General features: G+C 51.9%; 1 protein-coding gene across 1 annotated transcript in view; it reads right to left on the bottom strand.

The window, feature by feature from the left end:
* CACNA1C (calcium voltage-gated channel subunit alpha1 C) overlaps window positions 1–21,961 on the bottom strand; it is a 236,876-nt gene that overhangs the window by 37,844 nt on the left and 177,071 nt on the right. Inside the window, exons 28-32 of the mRNA XM_015564299.1 lie at window positions 21,093–21,176; window positions 7,037–7,069; window positions 3,951–4,079; window positions 2,054–2,119; window positions 534–625 (exon numbers count right to left, since the gene is read on the bottom strand). Of these exons, the coding sequence (XP_015419785.1) occupies window positions 534–625; window positions 2,054–2,119; window positions 3,951–4,079; window positions 7,037–7,069; window positions 21,093–21,176 (404 nt within the window). The remainder of the gene's footprint in view (window positions 1–533; window positions 626–2,053; window positions 2,120–3,950; window positions 4,080–7,036; window positions 7,070–21,092; window positions 21,177–21,961) is intronic.

Raw genomic sequence — 21,961 nt, 5'->3', positions numbered from 1 at the left:
GCAAGTGGCAAAAACTTGCTCACTCATGGGCAGGCATGAGAACCCTGTCCTCCTCAGCTACACCTGAGGATGGCTTTCCAAGAAGTAAAGGTGCATGGCTGGCCTCACCGAGGAGGAACCAAGCACATGGACATACCCACCCAACACAGCAATGGCACCGACATTGGCACCTGTATATGTTTTATGAGGAAACTGAGGCTCAGAGAAGTTAGATTCTTACTCAGGGCCATAGAGCAAGTGTGTTGCAGGCTTGGCTTTCAGCCTGTTTAGCTTCCAAACCAGGGTGCTTTCAGTATTTGACTTTTGATCCCCTACTGTTTTCAGATGGTTACCAGCAGCTGTGCCATGTCCATGGGGTGCCAGATGGGAGGTTGTAAATAACAATGAAACGACTGCTTCCCAGTCCCTGGAGTGAGACCCAGCATCAGTTCACCCCTGCCACTCTCCTGGAGAGAGTCCCCTCTCATTCTACATCCAGACTCTAGGGCGGCATCACGCTGCTGTTTCTGTGTGCACGGTCCTCAGAGACCCACCTGAAGAGGAGCAGCACAGCTTGGGGGAAGGTCTGAAAGTTGTTGTTCCGGTTGATCTCTGTCGTGTCATTCAAGGCAATTTTCCCAAACACCTAACAGGGGAGAGGAAAGGGATTCGGTGAAGCATGGACCAGGAGCACCCTAGTTCCCACCCATCACTCAAAGGTCTCCTCAGGGTCAGAGCTGACCCTGGGACAGGCTGGCCTATAAACTGAGCAGAGCCCCCTCATGCAACCTGGCTGGGCCTCAAGGGGCAGGCACCTGCTTCCCTGTGTCAATCCCTGACCTGTACAGGTAAGAAGAGCCCATGGGCCCTCAGGAGAGGCCCGGTGGCCCAGTGGGCACTGAGGCTGAGAACAGGCTCACTGGTTTTCAGGGGGGAGGGAACTGCACATTCTTAAGAATATTTTCTCTTAAAAACTTTATTAAGGAATAACTAACAAATATAATTGTATATATTTAAAGTGTACAATGTGGTGATGATTTGATGTACACACACACTATAGGATCATTACCAATATCAAGACAATTAGCATGCCTCATCTCACACAGTTAACAGTTTTTTGGTGTAAGAACGCTTACGGTCTGTCAGCAATGTCAAGGCTACAATACTGTATTATTATTAACTATCATCACCATTAGATCACCAGAACTTATTGATGCCTTTGCCATTTCAGCTCCATATGCCCAAGCACACTTCCAAATTTCGTTCTTGGACTCTGGGATGATATGGAATAAGCAATCTGGGGCTTCGACAAATTTAATGCATCCTTGCAATCAGAGGCCTCCTCACCCCATCCCCCGAGCTTTTAAAGTGATGCTTATCTTAGAAACTGCCACCCTTGGTCAATGGCAAGGTAGCTCTTTTCATCTCAAAGATTTTGGCCTATGAACCTTAGGGTCTTTCTGCAAAAACAAGCAGGAGAATCGTGCTCAAGGAGCTGCTGAGGAAAAGCTCCTGGCCAGGGTGCAGTGTGGGCTGGGTGTTCTTCTGGAACCCCGAGGCGTGGCTGGAGAACTCGGGGCTTGGGGCAGGAGAAAGTGCAGTGGCACGGGTGGGAGGCCTGGAAACTGCTGTGTGTTTGATGGGGAGAGCCTGCCTCTCTCCCTCCCTCTCTCCTGAGCGACACTGATTGGGGATAGTTCTCAGGCCCATCAGACCTGGACAAAGGGAGGGAAGCTGTCTGACACACCCTTCCTGCGGATTCCTAGAAGGGCCCATATCTCTTGAGCCCACTGCATAATTTGGAAGCGTTTTTCTGAGAGCAGAACCCAGGCCTGGGAAAATGGGGAGAGAAACTCTCTGAACTATGTATTCCACTCTTGGCCGTTCACCCTGCCACCTATAGGATACAATTTGGGGGGAAGTTCCAATTCCGGTGACATTTGGGCCTCAGAAGGTGAAAGAGGAGGGAGCAGGGTAGTCAGGAGCAGGGGTGAGGTGAGAAGGCAGAGGGCGGCAGGGAGTGTGGGGCTGGGAAAGCAGGGAACAGAGGAACTGAGCACCAGGGAGCTCCTACCTGCATCCCGATCACAGCATAGATGAAGAACAGCATCACGATTAGAAGGGCCACGTAGGGCAGGGCCTGGAGGAAGCAAAAGACTTTGTAAGGCGGTGAAGACGGCGGGCTGGCTGGACCCCTTCCCAGGGCACGGCACCTGCCACCAGCAGATGCCTGGCTTGGGGGGCATTTCCAGGAGCTCCATGGTTCTGGGCACCTGGGAGGAGGCCTGAGTGATGGCACTGACCCTTCAATTTACTTAGTTTAAATCACCCGAAAAGCAGTGTAGTCTTAAGAAAAGCAAGTTCCAGAGTAAAGAAAATAGTGTGATATTACTTAGTAAAAACAATGACAAGTGAGCCAAATGTCCTCTGAGGAGACATGTATCTTTGTTTAGCAAGGAGAAGGGCTCGGAGGACACACACCAAGGCTTCCCGGGAGGCGCAGGTGGAGGCAGCTCCCTCCCTTTCTTTGTGTGACTGTATGTTGTTCCACTAGTGGTAATAAAAACATTTACTAAGGGGAACTTAACTAAAATAAGTATGATGGGCTCAAATCCTATTTCTGCCACTCTCTAGCTGTGAGAACTTGGACATATAAACCTCGCTGAGCCTCATTTTCTTCATCTGAAAAATGAGAAGAGCAACGATGACTTTGCGGGGCTTTTGTAGAGTTTAAACGATTTAAGGCTTACAAAATGTTCCGTGCATTGCCTTGCACTTGGGTTCCACACATTTTATTCACTCAAGGTATTATCTGCCCAGATGCGCAGACAACGGAATTTTCCAGAGCCCCTGCCACTTCTGGGGAGGCCCCTGGGGAAATGCCCGGCCAGGTGCCCACACACCACTAGATGGCACTGCGAGACCATGTGGACGCTAAGGGTCATCAGAGCTCCAGCTCCACAGTCCGGCCTCACTCTTCACAAGCCCAGTGCCTCTTCCCAGCCCAGGAAACACGGGAGGCCTATATGGTCACCCACAGCTGTGGGTCTCCAAAGGTGCCCGTTGGACAGGGTCAGCCCAGTCTGTTTTCCGAAGAATCCTCAGCTTCCCAGGGACTAAGAGTGGCTCAGGGTGGGTGGGGTGGCAGGGAGGGCCCTGCTCCTCCTGAGGTGGGCAGTCAGCCTGGGCCGGCTAGGAGTGCAGCCAGGCTGGAGCCCTCCCTGTGGCCCGTCTTGGGCGGGGATGCTGACCCAGGGCTGGAGGCTCTCTGTGGAGGTGAGCATGCCTTTGGGGTGGGGTTCCAAAGCAAGCAGGTGCCTGATGGCAGCGCCACACCTGTCAGGGATTCAGTGACCCGGCAGGGCTTTGCTTAAGCTAATATAAGCCTCGCAGAGATGGCCATGTTATTCTGCTTTTACAGATGGAAAATGATGGCTGAGCCCAGAGAATTGATTCTATGTTGGGCAACCCTGTGCTCATTTGAGGTTCCATCTCTCCTCGAGAGCAGTGATGCCAGGTCCTGGAGAGTTTAGCCAAGTCCCTAAGTAGGAACAGCAGTCACTGCTGCAATGACAGAATTGGGAGGGTCTTGGGTGCCATGGTTTTCAAATTTGTTCCACCACAAAGTCCCTCTGTCTAATCAATTCTTGCAGAAAAATACCTAAGGGAGAGAAGAAAGCAGAGCCATTCAGCGCCCCTCGGCTTTCAGCCTTCCCCACCCGACCTCAGGGAAACCCAGGGACCCAGACATGCTTTTGAGGACCACAAACTGAGTCCAAGCGACTCATGTCAGACATGAGCAGCAGTGAGCAGCAGAGCGAGCCCCATCTTGACTCCTGGATGCTACTCGTTCCTTGACTCTCTCCTCCCGCTCGGGGAGCCTGTGGGAGCTGGGGTTGGGGGAGTCCCGTGCAGCCCTGCAGCCCAGGAGAAGCGCTCAGGGCACCAGTGCTCAGGGCAGAGATGGTTACCTGGAAGGACTTGATGAAGGTCCACAGCAGCGTCCGGATGCCCTCCCCACGGCTCAGCAGCTTGACCAGGCGCATGACCCGGAAGAGGCGGAAGAAGGTGATGGAGATGCGGGAGTTCTCCTCTGCATTCTGGAATCCATTGGCAACAGGAGGTGGTAGTTAACACAGCAACACGGAGGGGTGGGCGAGAGCGGGGTGGGCCCTGCTCCAGCAACACAGCCCTTGGCTGGGACAGACCAGCTCAGGGCGGGGTTGGCTGCACTAGTTCTCTCCCTGGCCACTGAGGGAAGGCAGCGCCCACCTTTTCCAGGTGGACAACCCAACCCTGAGGTCTCTGCAGAGCCAAGCTGTGCCCAGGCCCTGAGCCCATGTCCTTTTTCCTATTCTCCGGCTTCAATTTCTTCCTGAGTCCCTGGGTGGGGCAACAGGAGCATCCCTGAGGAACTTCCATAGGCCCTGTAATCGAGGCGGGGAGCCAGCCTCTGAGGGTGCCCGGCCTCGGCCACGTGCTGAGAAAGCAGCGGCCTCCCTCCCGCCTGGCGTGGCCGAGGGTCCTGCATCCTGAGGGGCTGGGTTTGCAAGGTGGCCGGTGGGTGTGGGCCCCTCCCAGCAGGGAGACAACTGCACTGGGGCCGGTGGGCAGGTGGTGGGCAGGCAGTGGGCTCCCCACTGCAAGAGCTGGCTCTCGGGCTCCTCAGGACTCCAGCACTTCTGTGTGTCAACTCCCACTGCTCACAGCCCCCGTCCCACATGGCTGTGGTGTTACTTAGTGCTGGGCGAGTGTCTGCTTTACAACCCTTGCCTTTTCTGGGGCTCTAAATCTGCCCCCCCCCACCACATCTCCTCCTCTCTGCCCTGGGCCTCTAGGAGGCACCCCCTCTCCAGGAGAGGTGGGGAAGGGGGTCCTGCTCAGGGTAGATCATCTCCTCGGGAGTCCTGGAGGGTGAGGGCAAGGGCAAGGGGAAGAAGAATGGAGCAGGTGCAGCGCTGAGGTGGGAATATGGCGCTGCGCTGCTGGGGCTGCTGGCCGAGGGATCACTGGGCATCTTGGAGCTGGAGGGTCCCAGGGCTTGGGCACAGGTCGGGCAGGCTCGGGGGGCAGGAAAGATTTCCTTGCCACTGTCTGCCTCCAGACCCAAGGCAAACATGGACTGACCCACTGGCCCCTCCTCCTGCCATGCAGGCCCAAGAGCTGTGGTGGTGACCAGGCAGCCACTTGCCTGCTCCCAGAGCTAGTGCAGCTCACCCAGCCCTGTCAGCACCAGGAGAGAATGGACCCTGGGGCTTCCTGTTACTGTTCCCATTGCTGCCTCCCTCTGGGTCATCCCTGGGACTCTGTGTTGCCTCCCGGCTTCTCCACCCACATTTCCAGCTTGGTGCTTAGTCATTTTCAGGTGGGAGCCTCTCCATCCCCACATCCCACCAGCATGGTCGCCCTGCTCCCCCAGGCCCTGCGACCTGTCCCGCTGACTGTCACTGACGTGGCTGCTGGCTCCAGAGGCCAGAGTAATCCAGAGACAGCCTTTACCCCTCCTGGAGGGATACTCAGAAACCAGCAGGAAGTCCCTCTGGGTTTTGGACTCTCCATGCAGGGGAAGAGTCACAGTATTTCTCCTACATCTAAGTCAGAGCCCTCCCCAGTCCCCTCAGGCAGGGCAGGCTGTGGGGGGAGCCAGGGAGGAGGGGCAGGCAGTGTCCTTAACTTGCCCCACCCTCTGCCCTGGGTGGATTCTGAAGTCTTTGATGCCCTTAATCTCTGCATTTCTAACACCTGTGTATCTATTTGAGATTCTATTTTCTTTCCTGAAACGAGGAGTATGCAGCAGAGGCTCCGGGTTTACAACAGCTGTCAGTTCCCCATGTCGGGAGAGGCGGACAGAAGAAAGAACAAACTGAAGTGAGAACCTCAGTTGTGAGTGTCAAGAGTCTGGGAAGTTGTGCCACAGGGGCGTCCGCATCTGACGGGTGAGGAAACGAAACCCAAGCCTGCAGTGTGGCTTCCAGCCTGGGACCAGGAGCCCCCGGCTGCTGCAGTTTCCTGATGCTCTAGAGGGGGATACACACTCCGCGTGGACACGGCCACTTCTTCTAATAAAACCAAACGACACTGCAGTGAAGAAGCAGAGCCAGTGGCCGTCCCTGCGAAGTGGGGAGCAAGCCCAGGAGCAGCCCTGCCTCGGCCGCCTCCACCCGGCCTGGGGCGGTGTGTCAGGAAACACCACCAGCCCACCCGGCCTTGTCTTGTCTGCTGACTCGGGTTCAGGGAATCACCCCACCACTAAATGTCTGACGATAGCTTTTCTGAGAAGGCTGTTCGAAGGAGACCTCAAAGTCACACCAAATGGCATCTCTATCACTTGAGCCGAAGTGAATTGGAGTGGTCCAATCGAAGAGCTGAGCTTCTCCGCTTGCTGTGTGCTGCGGAAAAGTGGGTGGGGACAGCCCAATTTTAATGAGCTCAGGAATTTAGAAAATTCCACAGGTATGAAGACACTGGAAATTCAGCCGCACTCTCAGAAACAAATCCCAGCTCACACCTTCTGCTGTGGCCTTAAACTCAGCACAAAGGAGCCCAGTCCTTACAGAAACTCCATTAAAGGAAGGTAACCGCCTGCCCTCCCGCTTCCTGCTGGATCATCTCCTCTTCCCTCTTTCCCAGGAGGCCTTACCATGGAGACTTTCAGGCGTCTGCCCACCCATTACTGCTGAGAAGCCTGGGCAAACGCTCGAAGGCGCCCTGTGCACAGTTCCCACGTCAGGCTCGGGCTAGAGGCTTAGCTAGTGGTCTCAGGGTGTTTAACAGGAAATTGCCCTCGGGTCCAGTTCTCTCCCAGTGGCTCGTTAGACAGTCAAGATCACAGTGAATTATCACCCAAAGGGGAGTTCAGGGCGAGGGGAAGACACCATTACACAGACAGCACGTCACAGTTCCACGAGACCAGGCAGGCAAGGTGCAGACGGACACGGTGGCCACATGCAGCAGGAGCCAGGCCGGGCTCTGGGAGACTCGGGGTCCAGTGGTAAGAGTGGGGGGTGTTAGAGGAGGTCACAGAAGCTCAGAGCGTGGTCTGGAGGGTTGGTCTTACCAGAGAGGGAGAGCATTGGGTTTGTTCAGTTGGCTTTAAAGAAAGGCAGATAGAGATAAGCTGTAATGAGTCTCCAACGAAGAGATCGGGATTCTAGGTCTTGGCTAACACAGGAGCAACTCAGTGGCAGGAGAGGGCAAAAGGAAACAAGTGACAGAAATACCAACCACAGGCCTGGTGGGTTCTGCACCGTGAGTGTGGGCTCTGCATTAGCTGGGCCTCACGTCTACCGTCTCCGTCATGTATTAAATAGCTCACAACCAGTGCAAATGAGATGTGGACTCTGTGGATGGAGGTCTTTCTCTGACTGGCTTATTTCACTTAGCAAAGCCCACCACGTGTTCTAAGAGCTTCACTCACTCTAGCTCTACCCCAGCATTGCCGCTGAGGGAGCTGGCCATCAGTGGCCCCTCAGGTTTAGCAGGAGCTTGGGTTTTAATTCTCACTGTGGAGGGTCTAAAGAGGTGGCCCTCACCTCCCTCCATAGCAGGGGCTAGTCCTCAGGCTGAGGCTCAGGTGGGAGACGGTCCTGCTTAGCTCCTAGTCTTCAGGTGTGAGAGCGTTGGCCTGGCATGACCAGTGTGGGGAGCTGTTTCTGAATTTGGGAAGCTCTGTGCACAATTTAAGATGTGGTTACTAACACCCACGAAGCTGCTCTCACGGGTCTGACTGCTGAGCTCAGTTTGGGGCAGGTGCTGGGGAAAGCGGCATGTTGAGTGCCGCGCAGCTCTCTGCCCAGTTCTGGAGCCTGGATCCCGAAGACGCCCCCACTCTCAGCAGGTAGAGCCGAGTGCCTGACTGATCTGACCTTCTGAGCTGTTAACTCTTTCTAGAAGGTCACGACTTTGCTTTTACCCTCCACTTTCAGATGGATGCTCTTGTGTTTCTGTTTTTAAGATACATACAAACAAATGTTTTAATGGATTTTTGAAGGATGAAAATGTGCACAACCAGACATTTGCTTGCAGACTTAAAACACTCCTTTGGCAACAAATTTGTCGGCAAGTTCCTTTTTCCCATAGCAAATTGGTGGGATGTTTTTTGGGGAAGGATGGAGATGCAGGGGGAGGCCAGGGAAGAATAGGGCAGGGATGCTCTCCAGCCTTCTGCAGAACACAGTCCCATCTCCATTCTGCTTCTGGAGGAGCACGAGCTGCCGGTCAGTCCACAGACCTGGAAGCTGGGCTCACTAGAATTTGACTAGCAGGCTGCAATAGAACATGGACACACACACACACACACACACACACACACACACACGGAGGGAATTAAGGATGGTCAAGTGTTTGTGCACCTGTGTGAGTGATTCTGTATTTCTGAGGCTTCAGTGAGGGAGTGAGAGGGTCATACAGAGGTCAATCTATTCTACACACTATGCCCAGGCATTAGACAGAGTTCCCAGCAGGCTTGGGTCCACCCTGAAAACTCCTCCCCACCCCATTACTGCTAAGAACCCTGGGCAAAACTTGAAGGTCCTCTGGGTCAATCCCATCCCAAATAGGACCAGAATGAAAACAACTTAGAGAACTCACCTGAGTCACCTGGTTAAACTACTTGTTTTATTATATTTTACTTTTTACACATGCAGAATGCTTCATTTGGGGTATTTAAAGGTCTTAACTGTCTTTTTTTTTGGTTGATTTTTAGCTTTTTATAGCTCCTATTTAAGATCTATTCTATTTAAGTCATATTTTATTTCAAAATGTAGTTTTAGGTCTTTTCTAATCACCTTGATCCTGTCTTGTTATTTTAATAATGTATTGATTTAAGGATCCTCATGATACGTCTCTGCAATGGGAGACAAGGAGTGGTCAGGGGAGCTGTGAGGGCAGCAGTGAGTGGGAGGACAGGGGCCTGGGGGCCCCCGCCCGGTTAATGAGACTGGCACTGTGGGAGAATCAGGAGACTCACAGATTAATCATTTTCTCTGGCTTTAGACCATGCTTTTCAAAGGGCACGTATGTCTCTTTTTGATCAGTCCCTCCATCATGCCCCCCAACCTAGCCCTCCAAGCCCCTCCCACCCTGACAGCTGTCAGCCTGCTCTCTATGTGTCTGTCTCTACTTTGCTTGTTAGTTCATTAGAGTCCACATATAAGTGAAATCATAGAGTACTTGTCTTTCTCTGACTGGCTTATTTCACTTAGCATAATGCTCTCCAGGTCCCTCCATGCTGTCTCAGATCCTTCTTTTTTATTACTGCCTAGTATTCCATAGTGTAAATGTACCACGGCCTTTTTACCCTCTCATCTACTGGTGGGCACTAGGGTCAGAGGGCCCTTTCGACTTGCTAGGGCAGTGTTGCCTGTGAGCCTCTCACACAGCCTGTTCTATGTGAGGGGCTATGCTTACAAAGTGCAGTCTCAAAAAAACACACACACAAAAGAAACTAACCACTCATAATAAACTCTCAAAGCAATCACAGAATGACTCTCAGTGGAACCAACAGGAAGAAGCCTAACACACAGCCCTTGCTCTTGGGAACCCACAGTTCACGGACATACCGCTAGCCCCCGAAGGACATTCCTAGATGACCTGGTATAGTCGGTCCTGTCTTTGGTCCCCTTGCCCAGCTGCAAATGGAACCCCAGTGAGCTGGAAGGGAAGACTGGGCCAGTTGGACCTGGGCACCTGCACTTTCAGCCAACTGTTTGTTGGCTACTCTCTCTGAGTCCCTGGTTCTCTTAAAAAAACTACCTGGCAACAGTTCTACTTTTTGAGCTAAACTTAGAATTAGTTGGTACTTGTGCCATCCATCTCTGACCCTTTTCCAGAGTTGCTCCCAGTTTCTTGAATTAGATGACAGTTTCTCCATCCACGGGCTCCTGGGGAAGAGGGGTAGGACTCCCTGCAGACGTATGCCCCGGGAGCCTGGAGACCCTACTGCCTCCCGTTCCCCAAGAGCCAACGGAGCTGCACATCAGCCTTGAGCATTCTGGCTGAGCATGAATTCTGCGCTGTATCCACTAATGGTAGGTGTAGAGTGAATGTCTGAGCAACCAATTATTTCATCTTTGTTTTCTAATGATCTGGTAACTTTCAAGACATTAAAGATATTGGGTCAATTAACTAAACTTGTTCATGCAATTTGTATACATGAACTCAGGTGATTATGCTATCGTGAGGCAGAGGTGGGACATTTTCAGAAAGAGTTCTGGCTAGTGGTTCCAGCTAACAGGTTAGCAGTGGTTCTCAACCTTCTGGCCCTTTAAATACAGTTCCTCATGTTGTGACCCAACCATAAAATTATTTTCGTTGCTACTTCAGAGCTGTAAGGTTGCTATTGTTATGAATCATAATGTAAATATCTGATATGCAGGATGGTCTTAGGCGACCCCTGTGAAAGGGTCGTTCAACTGCCAAAGGGGTCGCGACCCACAGGTTGAGAACGCTGGGTTAAGGGCAAATAGAGAGGAAAAGCCAGTTAACATACTGCAATTTACATATGCAGATTACTTGGTTTGGTACAACTGGCTGAGATGATAGGGGTGACATGGGGCAGCTAGTAAGAGAGAGTCTCTGAGTGAAGTTTAGGATCAAATCAGAAGTGTTGCCTTAGTGGGTGAGTCAGTTTCTGGAATATACTCACTGCTCCTGCTCACTGCGGTACTATCTCCAGACCACACAGAGGCTGCTTAGGGAAACCCCGGGAACACAGGAGAGGCAGAGAGATTGTCCTCGTGGAGGGATTTCCCAGGAATATGACATCAGTGGCGTGTGTTTCCCAGTTGTTAACACTACTTTGTCTCTCTGGAGAACTAAAAGTTGTTGAAAATAGCTCCTAACCATATAAAAAGGGACGTTCTCCCTCCCCTTGCCCCTCCTCCTTCTTGCACAGCCAGGAGGGGGAAGATTACTGGGGATTTAGGGGCTAGGTGTAGATATCTATGCTGGAATACCCAACAAAGTTGTTTTCCAGAATTCTCTTGAGATCAGTTGGTTAAAGAGAATTTTAAAGAGCTCAGAAGCCTCCGCTGCCCCCTCCTGGCCATGTTGACCTTGAAAGGCACTGACTCCCTCAGGCTCCCTCTAGGGGAGGCTGGCTCCCCGCTGAGTCAGGAGCAGGGCCCACAGATGGGCTGCCAGTTCCGATGGCTGCTGTTGGGGCGATGGCTATAACCTCATGGCCACTGAGGTTCCTCATTCCTCTGAATAGGAGGTGAGGGCAATGCCATGGGGTATGTGAGTCTTTTACTGGGCACCCTGCTGAGGAACCTTGCTTTTCTTTTTTTAACATTTTTTTTGTCTAAAACTTAGGGAGTGGCTGTGATAGAAATTCCACTCCATCCACCTGAAGGGCAAGTTCCAGCTGCCATTGCCTACACCCCCACCCCATGCCAAGCTCTGCGTCTCTGCTTTTGCTGTCTCTGCTCTAGTCTCAATTTGATCTGCAAGGCAGGATGGCTAGTGCAGTTGTGAGAGCACAGTGGTGTGGTGGAGGGCTGAGTGGCCGGGCTTTGTTGGTGAAACCCCGGTTAATTTGTGGTGAGAGGACCATTATCAGGCTGGTACACACAGAGAGGACTGGGAGAGGCAGAGCCAGGGGCTTCTAGAAACATGACACCAACATCGTGGCCAGGAGGCAGCAAGTGTCAGTTAATTGGGTGGGGGGCGGGGGTTGGTCCTCATTATCCTTTTATCTCCTCTTTCAACCAGGAGAAATGAGCACGCAGGGACTAGTGTGGCCTATAGATGTCAGGGAGCTGGGAGATGCTGCACCTTAGAGCCACCAGAAATGGCAGCAGGAAAAGGTATGTTTAGGAGACCAAAGTAAAAAATGTTTTAACCTGTAACCTTCCAAAGTTGAATTAAGAGTTTCCTTGCTAAGGGGGATGCAAAGTTTAAAGAACCATAAGTCAGCTGGGATACAGAAGATGTCAAAGGCTTTTAGATATAAGCACAAATGAAGGAAAGATGGGCACTTGAAAGTAATTCTTACACAGAATTTCCCTCTTGGTCTAGAATGACTGGGAGATGTAAACAGATCTGTGGAGGAGGAGTGGTAAGAAGAGGAAGATGGGGCATTATGAGGGAGGCAAAAACATTGGACAGAACAGGGCAGGGAAGAAATGAAGATAATAAGCCCAAAGATGACAAGGTGGAGCATGGAAAGAGCAACATCCCCTCCCCCCATGTCCACCATGTTGAAAATTCCCTGGCTGGCATCTGTTTCTCCAAGGAAAAATTCTAGGCAGAGGAGATGACCCCTCATGAATCTTTGTGGCTACAGGCACCCAGAACCTCCCTCGAGGGGACTGGTGGGAGGTGCAGGGCATGCGTACTGCTGTCACCTGCCAGGCACTCATGCTAAATGAGACTGATTATCATATTGCCAGGGCAGCTTTATCTTCTCTTGGGAAGGATGGCCCTTGTCCAGTCAAGCAAACAAAAGAAACCCATAATGAATAAATGGATGAAATCCATTGTCAGCCGTGCTAGCAGCATGAAAGAATTCCATAGGAGGGGAAGAGGGAGGGAAGGAAGGAGGGAGGGAGAGAGCATCTCAAAGGACAAAGAATAAGAGTGAAGACAGAGAGACTCATAAAGGAAAAAGAGGAAGCAGATGATTCCCAAGGAAAGACAGACATGAAGAGTAAACGGGTGTTAACAGAAGTGGCGATGCTTTTGGGGGCACTTCTGGCATTTCTGAGCCTGCCTGAGGCTTTCTCACTCTCTCCACAAGCTCTGGAATACCCTAGGCTCCTTTGCTTTAGAGGCGTCTGGCAAACACAGCAACAGGAACTTGCTCAGCCTGTGAGACCTGAAGTGACAGACACTGGTCAGACCCAGGTGGCTGTCTGGCCAAACCAAGGAGTGTGTTGTGACAGCTTCCTCCCACTCTTCTGTTTTAGATGAAAGGAGAGGGTTGTCTGTGGATAGAAGAGGGAGCATAAAGAAGGGAAGAAAAATAGAGGAAAACAAAAGTGAAGGGGCCTTGGTTACAAGGCAGAGGGCACGGGGAGCTAACCTGTCAGATGATCTGACAGCTGAATAGAGCCCAGACCGGGCTGTCCATCACAAACAAACAAACAGCTTCCCATGGACCTTTCGGGCCAAGCCTGCAGGCCTCGTCTCAAGGCACCAGCTTTGGGAAACTTACTGGTACGGGGTGCTTCGCCAGCCTGGCTGTCCCACCACACTGCCTCCTGCGCTACCCACGCAGCAGCCTCATCCTCCAGAGGCTTTGGCAGTGGCTCTTCCCCTTCCAGCTGGACTGCCTGCTGATGGCCACATGCTGCCTCCCTGCTGGGAAGAGTGGGCTCAGCCACATCTCTCGAGGGCCAGCTCTATGCCCCAGCAGAGGAGGAAACTGCCGTGTCACACCGCTGGGGGGCTGAGGCTGGGGACCAGCTTCCTCATTCGGCCTCATGTTCCCGAAAGTCTTACAGGAGACACATGAGATACTCAATCCTTGGGGTGAGCGTTACCCTCTCTTCTTCAAAGAAAGGGGAGCTGATTGAGTCACCCCCACCTGAGTATGAATTAGTGTATTGGAAACGAGAGACCTTTGTCACATTCGTTCTATTGTGGGGGTGGATGTCAAGAGGCTGGAAGCTCTGTCAGCGACAGAGGAGGCACCCAGCAAAGGGAAATGGAGGTGTCGGGAGGTCCTCACCCAGCTGGGCCTGACACCACCCATCTTGCTTTAATTTACCTTAGAAGCAGCCCATGCCACACTGACCACTGCCATTTAGACAATGTCTAGCAATGTCAATCCTTGAGCCCCTAACTAAACATGCCGGATTGTGCTCAGGTGCCAGGTTCTGGCTGGGCCTTGCTGTGAAATGCTGTGAGGATGAGCGAGTTGTTCCCTGCCTCTGCCTCCGCCTCCACTGTCCTTGTCTGTAAAACTGTATATCTGGGCTGCTACCCAGCAGGTGCTTGTGGAGTCCGTGGAGACGGGCTCCGGCTAGATGGTCTCCAAAGCTGCATTCTCTCTAACGTTTTGGATGACCCCATTTTCTGCCTTTACCCTCCTCACACCTCTGGGGGCACACAGCCCTGCCTTTCTCATGCCATCTGGCCCCTTCTCTGCCATGGCGGGGTCAGGAAAAGGCAGACCAAGAGCCAGGTTGAGGGCCCACATAGGCATCCTGGCTGAGATGTGGAGGGGGGGTCGGCACGTGCGGGCTGAGCATTCTGACTCAACCCTGGGGGTGGGTGTGCAGCAAACACTCTGTGACTCAGAATGGCTGCTTTCCCCATCATTCCAGGCCCTGAAGCCTGAGCAGGAGTCAAAGTTGCTTCATTATTTTTATGGGGAGCTGGTGAGGGACAATTACTCAGAGCGGTGGTGGGAAGGTCCCATTGGCTCAGGAGCTGGAGGAGGGAGGATGTGGGGCCTCCATGTGCTCACTGACTGGACACTCCCTGGAACTGAGTCCCAGGCCCATCTTGTTCTACCTCCCATTTTCTTCTCAAGTTCCAGCTGTCAGGTGGGCCTGCTTTACAATGGCTTTGCCCTTCTCTTCTGAGCCCCATTAACTAGGCGCATGAGCCCAGGGCAGCCTGGGCTCCCTTGGTCGGGCATTGGCAGCATCAGTGGGCACAGAGAAGTTAGGTTAAGCCTCTGCCCCAGGCCGTGATGCTGGGAGTGCACTGAATGAGGTCCTGTGAGTGGCAGGGGCCCTTCGGTGATGCCATGCCCAAGCCAGACTGGCACAGGGAGTTGGTTAATGGACTCTGTGGAAATGCAAGACTCAATTCTCCCACAGAAATGGATTTGAATCCCAGTCTTTCCACCTATTAGCTATAGGCAAACTGTTCATCCTGCATAAGCCTTGGTTTCCTTCTGCAGACACTACGCACCCACAGGTGTTAATCTGACTGTGTGTGGTGTCCTAGTAGGCTGCCTGGCACATGCTCATCCAAGAGAAGCCGTCATTTCCCTCTTCCCCTTCCGCTCCGTCCTCCTCCCTGCCTCCCTTACTCTAATCAACTAAGATCATAGCCAGGACCAGCGTTACTTTGTTTTTCTGCTCCGGTCACTTCAGTGGGCTAGTGTGTTGCCTCCTAAGCAAATCCTCCTGTGTTTACTCTCTCCGAACCTTCTGGAGGAGCTCTCCAGGCCTCACACAATCTCCGTCCTGTTCCTCAACCTGAAGGTCCCTGCAGGCCTGCTCCCGGGAGAATTTCCACATGAGCCATCCCAAAGCCAGGGAGCAGATCCCCACGCAGCCCTGGAGCGCTATGAAAGGAACTCCGCCTTAGAGCTGGAATCTGGCAGGGTAGTGAGAGGAAATGGAAATCTGCCTCCCACAGCCAGAAAATGTCCCATTCAGAACCAAGGAGTGCTAGAGTCGCCAAGGCCCTTTGAGGCCATCTCCACCTGCCCCTGGCCCCTTTCACTCTCAAGGAAGTTGAGGACCAGAGAATGGGGTTAGTTGCTCTAAGTCACATGGCTTCATAGTGCCAGAGCTGGAAACAGAACACAGGCTTCTTGATTTGCAATTTGGGAATATTGTCCTGTACCCATAATGCAAGAATCCAGGCCTCTCAGCACTTCTATGGTGCAATAATCAAAATACAGAATGATAAAGAACAGTGTTGGGAAAGGTGTTGAATGACCAGGGACCCAAACTGATTTCAACTTGGGATGTTAGGGAGCAGTTTCTGATGCTCCAGGAACTTCCATTAACAATAACAGGACCTATGTCTCAGGCTTTTCCCTCTCAAAAATATATTTCAGACCCAAGAAATAAAGGAACACCAGAAGGCTTCCTTAGAGTGTCAAGATGCTGCACTTGGACCTCCCAGGGGACACAGAGGGAGGAAGCCTCTGACTGAGAACGAGCTAAGGCCTCGGGAGGAAGCAGGATCCAGTACTGCTCCACATGGTGGAGACTTCTGATCGCCCTCTAGGTACATTCTGCAGTGGTCAGAGACATCTCCCAGAGGGAGCAGAAAGTGAACCTCAAAATGTCCCGCCCTCCTCTTGCTGGAGGCCCCGCCCCACTCAGTCTTGGGAGCTCTTCACCACTGTCATGGCTTTGAATACTACCTATATGCTGACAACCCCAAGCCCCACACTCAGACTGTGTGTCTAACGGTCTACCTGCCATCCCCACTAAGGGGTGAAATAGACGCATCCCAATGAGTTCCTCATGCAAACGTGCTCCATCTCCTGTCTTTCCCGGTTCATACCAGCTCCATCCTCCCACTGCTTAGGCCCAAACCTCACAGCCATCCTGGCCACCTCTTCCTCCTACTCACACATCCAGTCTGTCAGGAGATACTGTTCATTCTATTTTCAAAACAGACTGAGAATTGGACCCTTTTCACCACCTCTATTATTGCTGCTTTGTTGCAGGCTGCGGTCCCCTCCCACCTGGGTAATCACGTGCACCTTCTACATGGTGTAGTGCTTCCACCCTGACTCCTATAGACAGCCAACCAGCCTTCGGAAATGTAAGTCAGATTAGGGGACACCTCTTCTCAGAGGCACCAGTGTCTCCCCTTCTTGCTCAGCATAAAAACCAAAATCTGCTCCCTTCTCTGGTCCCCTCCCCTCTCCGTCTCCCCTGCTCATTCTGCACCAGTAACAGCTGTTCCTCTTGCCCACAAAGCCCTCCTCCCAGGTATCTGCGTGGGTAACTCCTCACTTCCATCTTATTTGAAATAGCACCTTCCTTCACTGCCTCTTAGCACCTCTGACCTCCTTACACGACACTATTCCTTTTACAAAGCACTTACCAGCTTTCGATGGACTATGATTTCCGTGTTTTCTATACTCCGTGCATTGCTCACAGGCTTATTATCCTGACCCTAGACTGCCAGCTCATGAAAAGGGAGCTTTTGTTTGAAGTACTCCAGGTGCCTACAATCGTACCCGGCACACAGAAGGGGAGACGATAAACATGGTGGAATGAATGAATGCTGGCTGCTGGGATTGGTGGGAAACCCATTTCCCAGAGGGAGGGGTGTCATAGCCTGTAAAGGCAAGGAGGAAAGAGAAGGCATTTATGGGGAGATGAGCTTCGATGTGAGGAATATTTGGAGGGCGGTTAGGATGAATATGGCAGTTAGGTGAGGGAAATGAGAGTCAATTTCTGTAGGTTTAAGAGTCAAAGATGATGAGTTACAGGTGAAAAGCCCTCATGGATCCCCCTGAGGCCAAGTAGAACATATGTCTAGGAGTGAGTATCTTGTGATGACATGTAAGACGAGAAAATTCTGGGAAGGCCTGGAGCGGCCCCAGGGGATACCTGGAGCTATAAACTGCTTGCACCAGGGAGTGTTCAGACCCAGGAGCTGCCAGTGGCCTGAGGCAGAACCTATGGGCAGAGGGACCTACCTCTGAGACTAACCGTTACTGCTTATATGAGTTGTCATCCACAATACTGACTGCTATGCAAGTGCAGGGCTACACCCAATGTGCTTGGGGAACAGCCCTGCCGAGGCGTGGTATGGGCCGCGGTCAGTGAGCTGCGCTGGCTTTGGTCTGGCCCTACCTGTCAACCATCTCCAAGAATCTAATCATATCTGGGAAACAAGGGCTCTCACAGTGCCTGTGGGCGCAAGTTATAACTAAATATAATTGGCTAGAGCTATTCCAGCAGGGATTTGGGAAAAAATGTCATTTGCTCGGGTGCCAGTCTCTTCCATTCCGTAGCACTTTATAGTTTACATAGAGTTTTAAAATAGATGCTCTTTGTTGAGCTTCAAAACACAGTCCCATAAGATAATCACATTCCTTTGACAGAGGAGGAAATGAAGTCTTCTTTTCCAGGAAAAAGAAGAAGCAAGACTCAGCCACTAGCAAGCTCTGACTTCACGTCAACCCTCTCTCCTCTCTCCCACACCGCCCCTGCCTGGGGGTGTTACATTGGTTTTTCTGGTTCACAAGCCATTCATCGGACACCGCCCCTTGCTCTCCATCACACACACTGTCCCCAATTCATCTCCAGACCACCCTTCAGTGTGACTCTTCATCTCGGTCTAGAGGAGGAAGAGCCCTGAGCCTGGGGTAAGGGAGGCTGGTGAGAGGCTGCATCACAGCTCCGAGGGGGCTGATGCGTCATCTTTTGTGTAGACCATCAAAACAGGTACGGTTATTTTGAATATAAATTATAGAACTTAAAGGCTGAACAAAGCCTGGCTGGTGGAAGGACATGTGAGATGCATGTGTTTACCAAGGGCATCATGGATTAGAGAGGGAACTCGGGCAGGGCCCAGGAGTAAGGGGCTGGCCTCAGCTGCACAGCACAGAAGGACTTCACCTCTCCACCAGCATCTTTAGCGGCAGCAAACTGGGGATGATAACTTCTGTCTGTCAAACTCGCAGGGCAGTTCAGTTCCATGAGACAAATGCAAGGGTGAATTGTCAGTAGAAAACCACGTATAAATGGAAGGGTCTGCATGGCGGCCTTACGTTCCTTCCTGTCCTGCACCCTCCCTCTCTACCGCCAACGTAGACACTTCTACAGAAATTTATGCCCTAAACATTTCTTTTGCTTTGTCTTTCTTTTAGAAACTCTAACAGTTTGGGGGTAAACGGCAGGCTGAGTGTTGATGTGGGCCTTGCTGATAGTGGGGAGCAGCTTGCTGTCACTGGCTGGCACTTTGCTGCTGTCTCTCAGGCTCCCGGTCCCTGGCACAGGCTTCACAAGGGCCTGCACTGCTGCCTGAAAAGCTCCATCCTCAGAGGGCAGGGCCCACTGCTGCTCGCTGCCCTGTCCTCTCCTTGAGTTCGCCCTCAGTTCAGGGCATGGCACGGCGCCAGCTCCGAGCCTGAAGCTCTGGCCTTTACAGACACATGACCAACTCATGGCTCTGAATAGCATCTGAGATACCACCTGGGCCATCCGGCCTGCAGAACTGGGAGTGAGCTCAGGAGGGGTGAGGCAGAGTATGAGGGGAGGGGGAAAAAAGCATGTGTAGGAAGACTGTTGTTTTTTTTAAATATAATCTATCATTCACCAGAAGAAGTCAAGGGCAAGTGTACACACATACACACATATACACACACATGCACACATGAGACAAAGACAACTGGGAGACAGAGAGGCAACCAAATCTGGAGCTACGGGTGAGTGGGGAGGGTGCTAGGGGCTGAGGGCGGGTATGGGAAGCGTGACAGCCTCCTTCAATGTCCATCTGCTGGGAGGGGACAGACAGGGGCTTTCATCAGAGGAATCAGGCAGATAAAATGACAAGTCAGTTCAACTGATGGGGAGCAAAGTATGGAGGGAGAAGGGGTGTGGGACACAGTGGGGAGATGGTGGCGGTTGGTAGGGCAGTTTTAAACATCTTTGATCAAAACTGGACAGCATCTGCTCCATGCTGTTATTCATGGTTCAGTGCATCAAAGATTTGTGCAAACATTATCGAGTCTCTTAATTAAGGAAAAATTATGACAAAAGATTAACACATGTTAAAGACTAACTGCAAGAGGGCTCGCCTATAGATAAAGAGAAGGTTTAAACATGCCAGGTAACAAAGAGACATGTGCAGGAACTGGTAGGAGCTGTATAGGAGGAGGCAACTCTCGGGGAAGGCAGCAGGAGGCCTCGGAGTGCAGGGGCTGGAGTTCTGTCTGAGGCCAGGGAGCCAGGGCTGGGTGTGGGGGCGGGAGTGGGAGAGAACCAGGCGGGTACAAGAGTCCGTTCCCTGGGTGGCTTCCATGTGGGAGAGAGGTGCTGCTGCCCCAGCAAGAGGGAGGAAAGACCTCAGAAGAGCTCTCTCTCGGTGGGTCACCAGCCACCTGACTCTTTGGCCACTCCAAGGAAGAGGGGTGCAAGCAGGGCAGGGCTCTGAACATGACCAGTTCTCTGCTTCTCTCCCAAATGGGCCTGGACGGGCCAGGTTGCCTGCATGGGCTGCTGATGTTAAATCGGACAAAGCCCTTTCAGTGTGAATGTAATGGGCCAGGCCTTGGACTGACAATGCAGGCAAAGACCAAGCCTTAATCCAGTGTCTCACTTGGAGAGAGCTCCTTTCCAGGACGCTGTGGGTGGAAAGGCGAGAGGGGGAGAGGCAGAGGTCTGGAGGTGTGGTGGAGTGAAAAGAGGCTTGGGTCCCCGCCCCAGCAGCTGCTCAGAAGTTGCAAATGTCCCTTGGTTTTTTCACTCCGTGCTCCCCATAGCTGCATCCTCCTATACAGTGTGAGTCATGCCAGGCTGAGAGTAAAGGAAGAGAGAAAAGGATGCAGCAATCAAAACTTAAAGGAAAGGGAGGCCTAACTCGTTCCAAGGTTAAATAAATCATAAAAACACTTTCAAAATAAAGCAACAAGAAAAAATCCTTTAAACCAATATAAACAAACAAATGAAAACCAGGAAATGAAAATAAGGAGGTGGGGAGGAGAAAATAGGAAGAAAAACAATAAACTGGGGAAAGACAATGAGTATTAGAGCAGGCACGGACAGTCAGGTCCAGACGCCATGTACTTACCTCGGTGATTGCTATATCAACAATGCTACCCACAACAATCAAGGCGTCAAACGTATTCCATGCATCACAGAAATAGTGCTGCATGGGGCAGTGAAGCCGAGGAAAGGAGAGAGAGAAGAAAAAAAAAAACCAACAACAAAGGAGAAAAACAAAACAAAAAGGAAGAGGAAAAACAAAACAAAACAAAACAAAGCATGAAAGAAAGGAGAGAAGAGAAAAAAATGAGAAAAGAAAGAGGTTACATGGGCATAGTAAATACTCTCTTACCACTCTACAGTCCTGGTGGCTCAAACCTGGGTCACCTGGTTTTCGCAGGGTGGAGAGGCCTGACAAAAGCTGGGTTAGTTCAAAGGTTACGCCGGGCTGTGGCCACTTGGGAGGGGAGCTGGCGGCCTCCCACCGCCTGCTCCCTCCACTCGGCCAAGCCCCTGGGCCTGGCACACAGGGCTGAGCTGGGACTAGTGGAAAAAAAGGAGGAGAGGCTCCCACTTTTTTTCCCTCACAGGACGACGGCAGGTTCAATAAAAAGCATGACTGGAGGGGGGTAAAAACAGGAAATTAAAACAAATAAATAAAAGGAGGTAAAGAGAGAGAGAGTGAGAGGGAAACACAAGGCAGAAGAAGAGGAAGGAGAAGGTTCCTGGGGAGGGCAGAGTCATACTCACATTAGTTTCACTGAGAATGACGTCAATTATGCTGCCAATTACGATGAGGAAGTCAAAAACATTCCAGGGATCACTAAAGTAACCCTACATAAGGGAGGGGCAGGCAGGATGGGGATTAAAAAGGAATATTAGACAGACAAGAACAGAGCAACAATCACCATCAGAATCACCGTTCCGGCACCTCAGTGTTGCTGCTGGAGTTCCAAACACCTTCTCAGAGCCCAGGAGCCCAGGGGAAAAGGAGCTGCCAGGAGGCGACTAGTCCAATCCTCCTGCCCTGCCTCCCCATGGCCACACGGCTCCCCTTTCTCCAGACCATCCCGCTTCACCACCCTCTTGCACAGAGGCCCTCTCTACTTCCCAGCAGGGCCTGGGGCCAGGCAGCACAAGCTGCCATGGTGCAGGGATGTGGCTGGACTCTCTTTTCAGTCCACATTCAGCATCTCCCATGTCCCCGGTTCTCTTCATCAGAAGGGCCTGTCTGGAGGCGGGGAGGGACCACAGCTGGATGACCCCTTAGAGGAGAATGGGCTGTGGTCCCATGGGTGATCTGGGAGCTAAAGAGAAACGGTCAGTGTGATCCAGAAGGGAGGCCAGGTCATCTGAGCTCGGAGGTGCCTCATGTAAAGTTCAGCAATGACAAGGGGAGCATGTCATTAAAACAATGTCTATAAAAAGCTGGACTTTATGCAGCTAGAATGAGGGTCACCTTGTTCCAGCTCTGGATGTGCCCAAGAATTTTCAGGGGCAGCTGTGCCATGGCAAAGGCTTTCCTGGCTGAAAGGAGACATAGTGCAGGTAGGTCTCATAGTTGAGGAGCACAGGACATGGCCCTAGACAATGCTCTCCTAAACTACACCTACCCAGGC

Source organism: Myotis davidii, unplaced genomic scaffold (assembly GCF_000327345.1).
Source record: "Myotis davidii unplaced genomic scaffold, ASM32734v1 scaffold1031, whole genome shotgun sequence".
Taxonomy (NCBI): Eukaryota; Metazoa; Chordata; class Mammalia; order Chiroptera; family Vespertilionidae; genus Myotis; species Myotis davidii.
The sequence above is the reverse complement of the archived record's forward strand: the minus strand, read 5'-3'. Positions and strand labels throughout refer to the sequence as shown.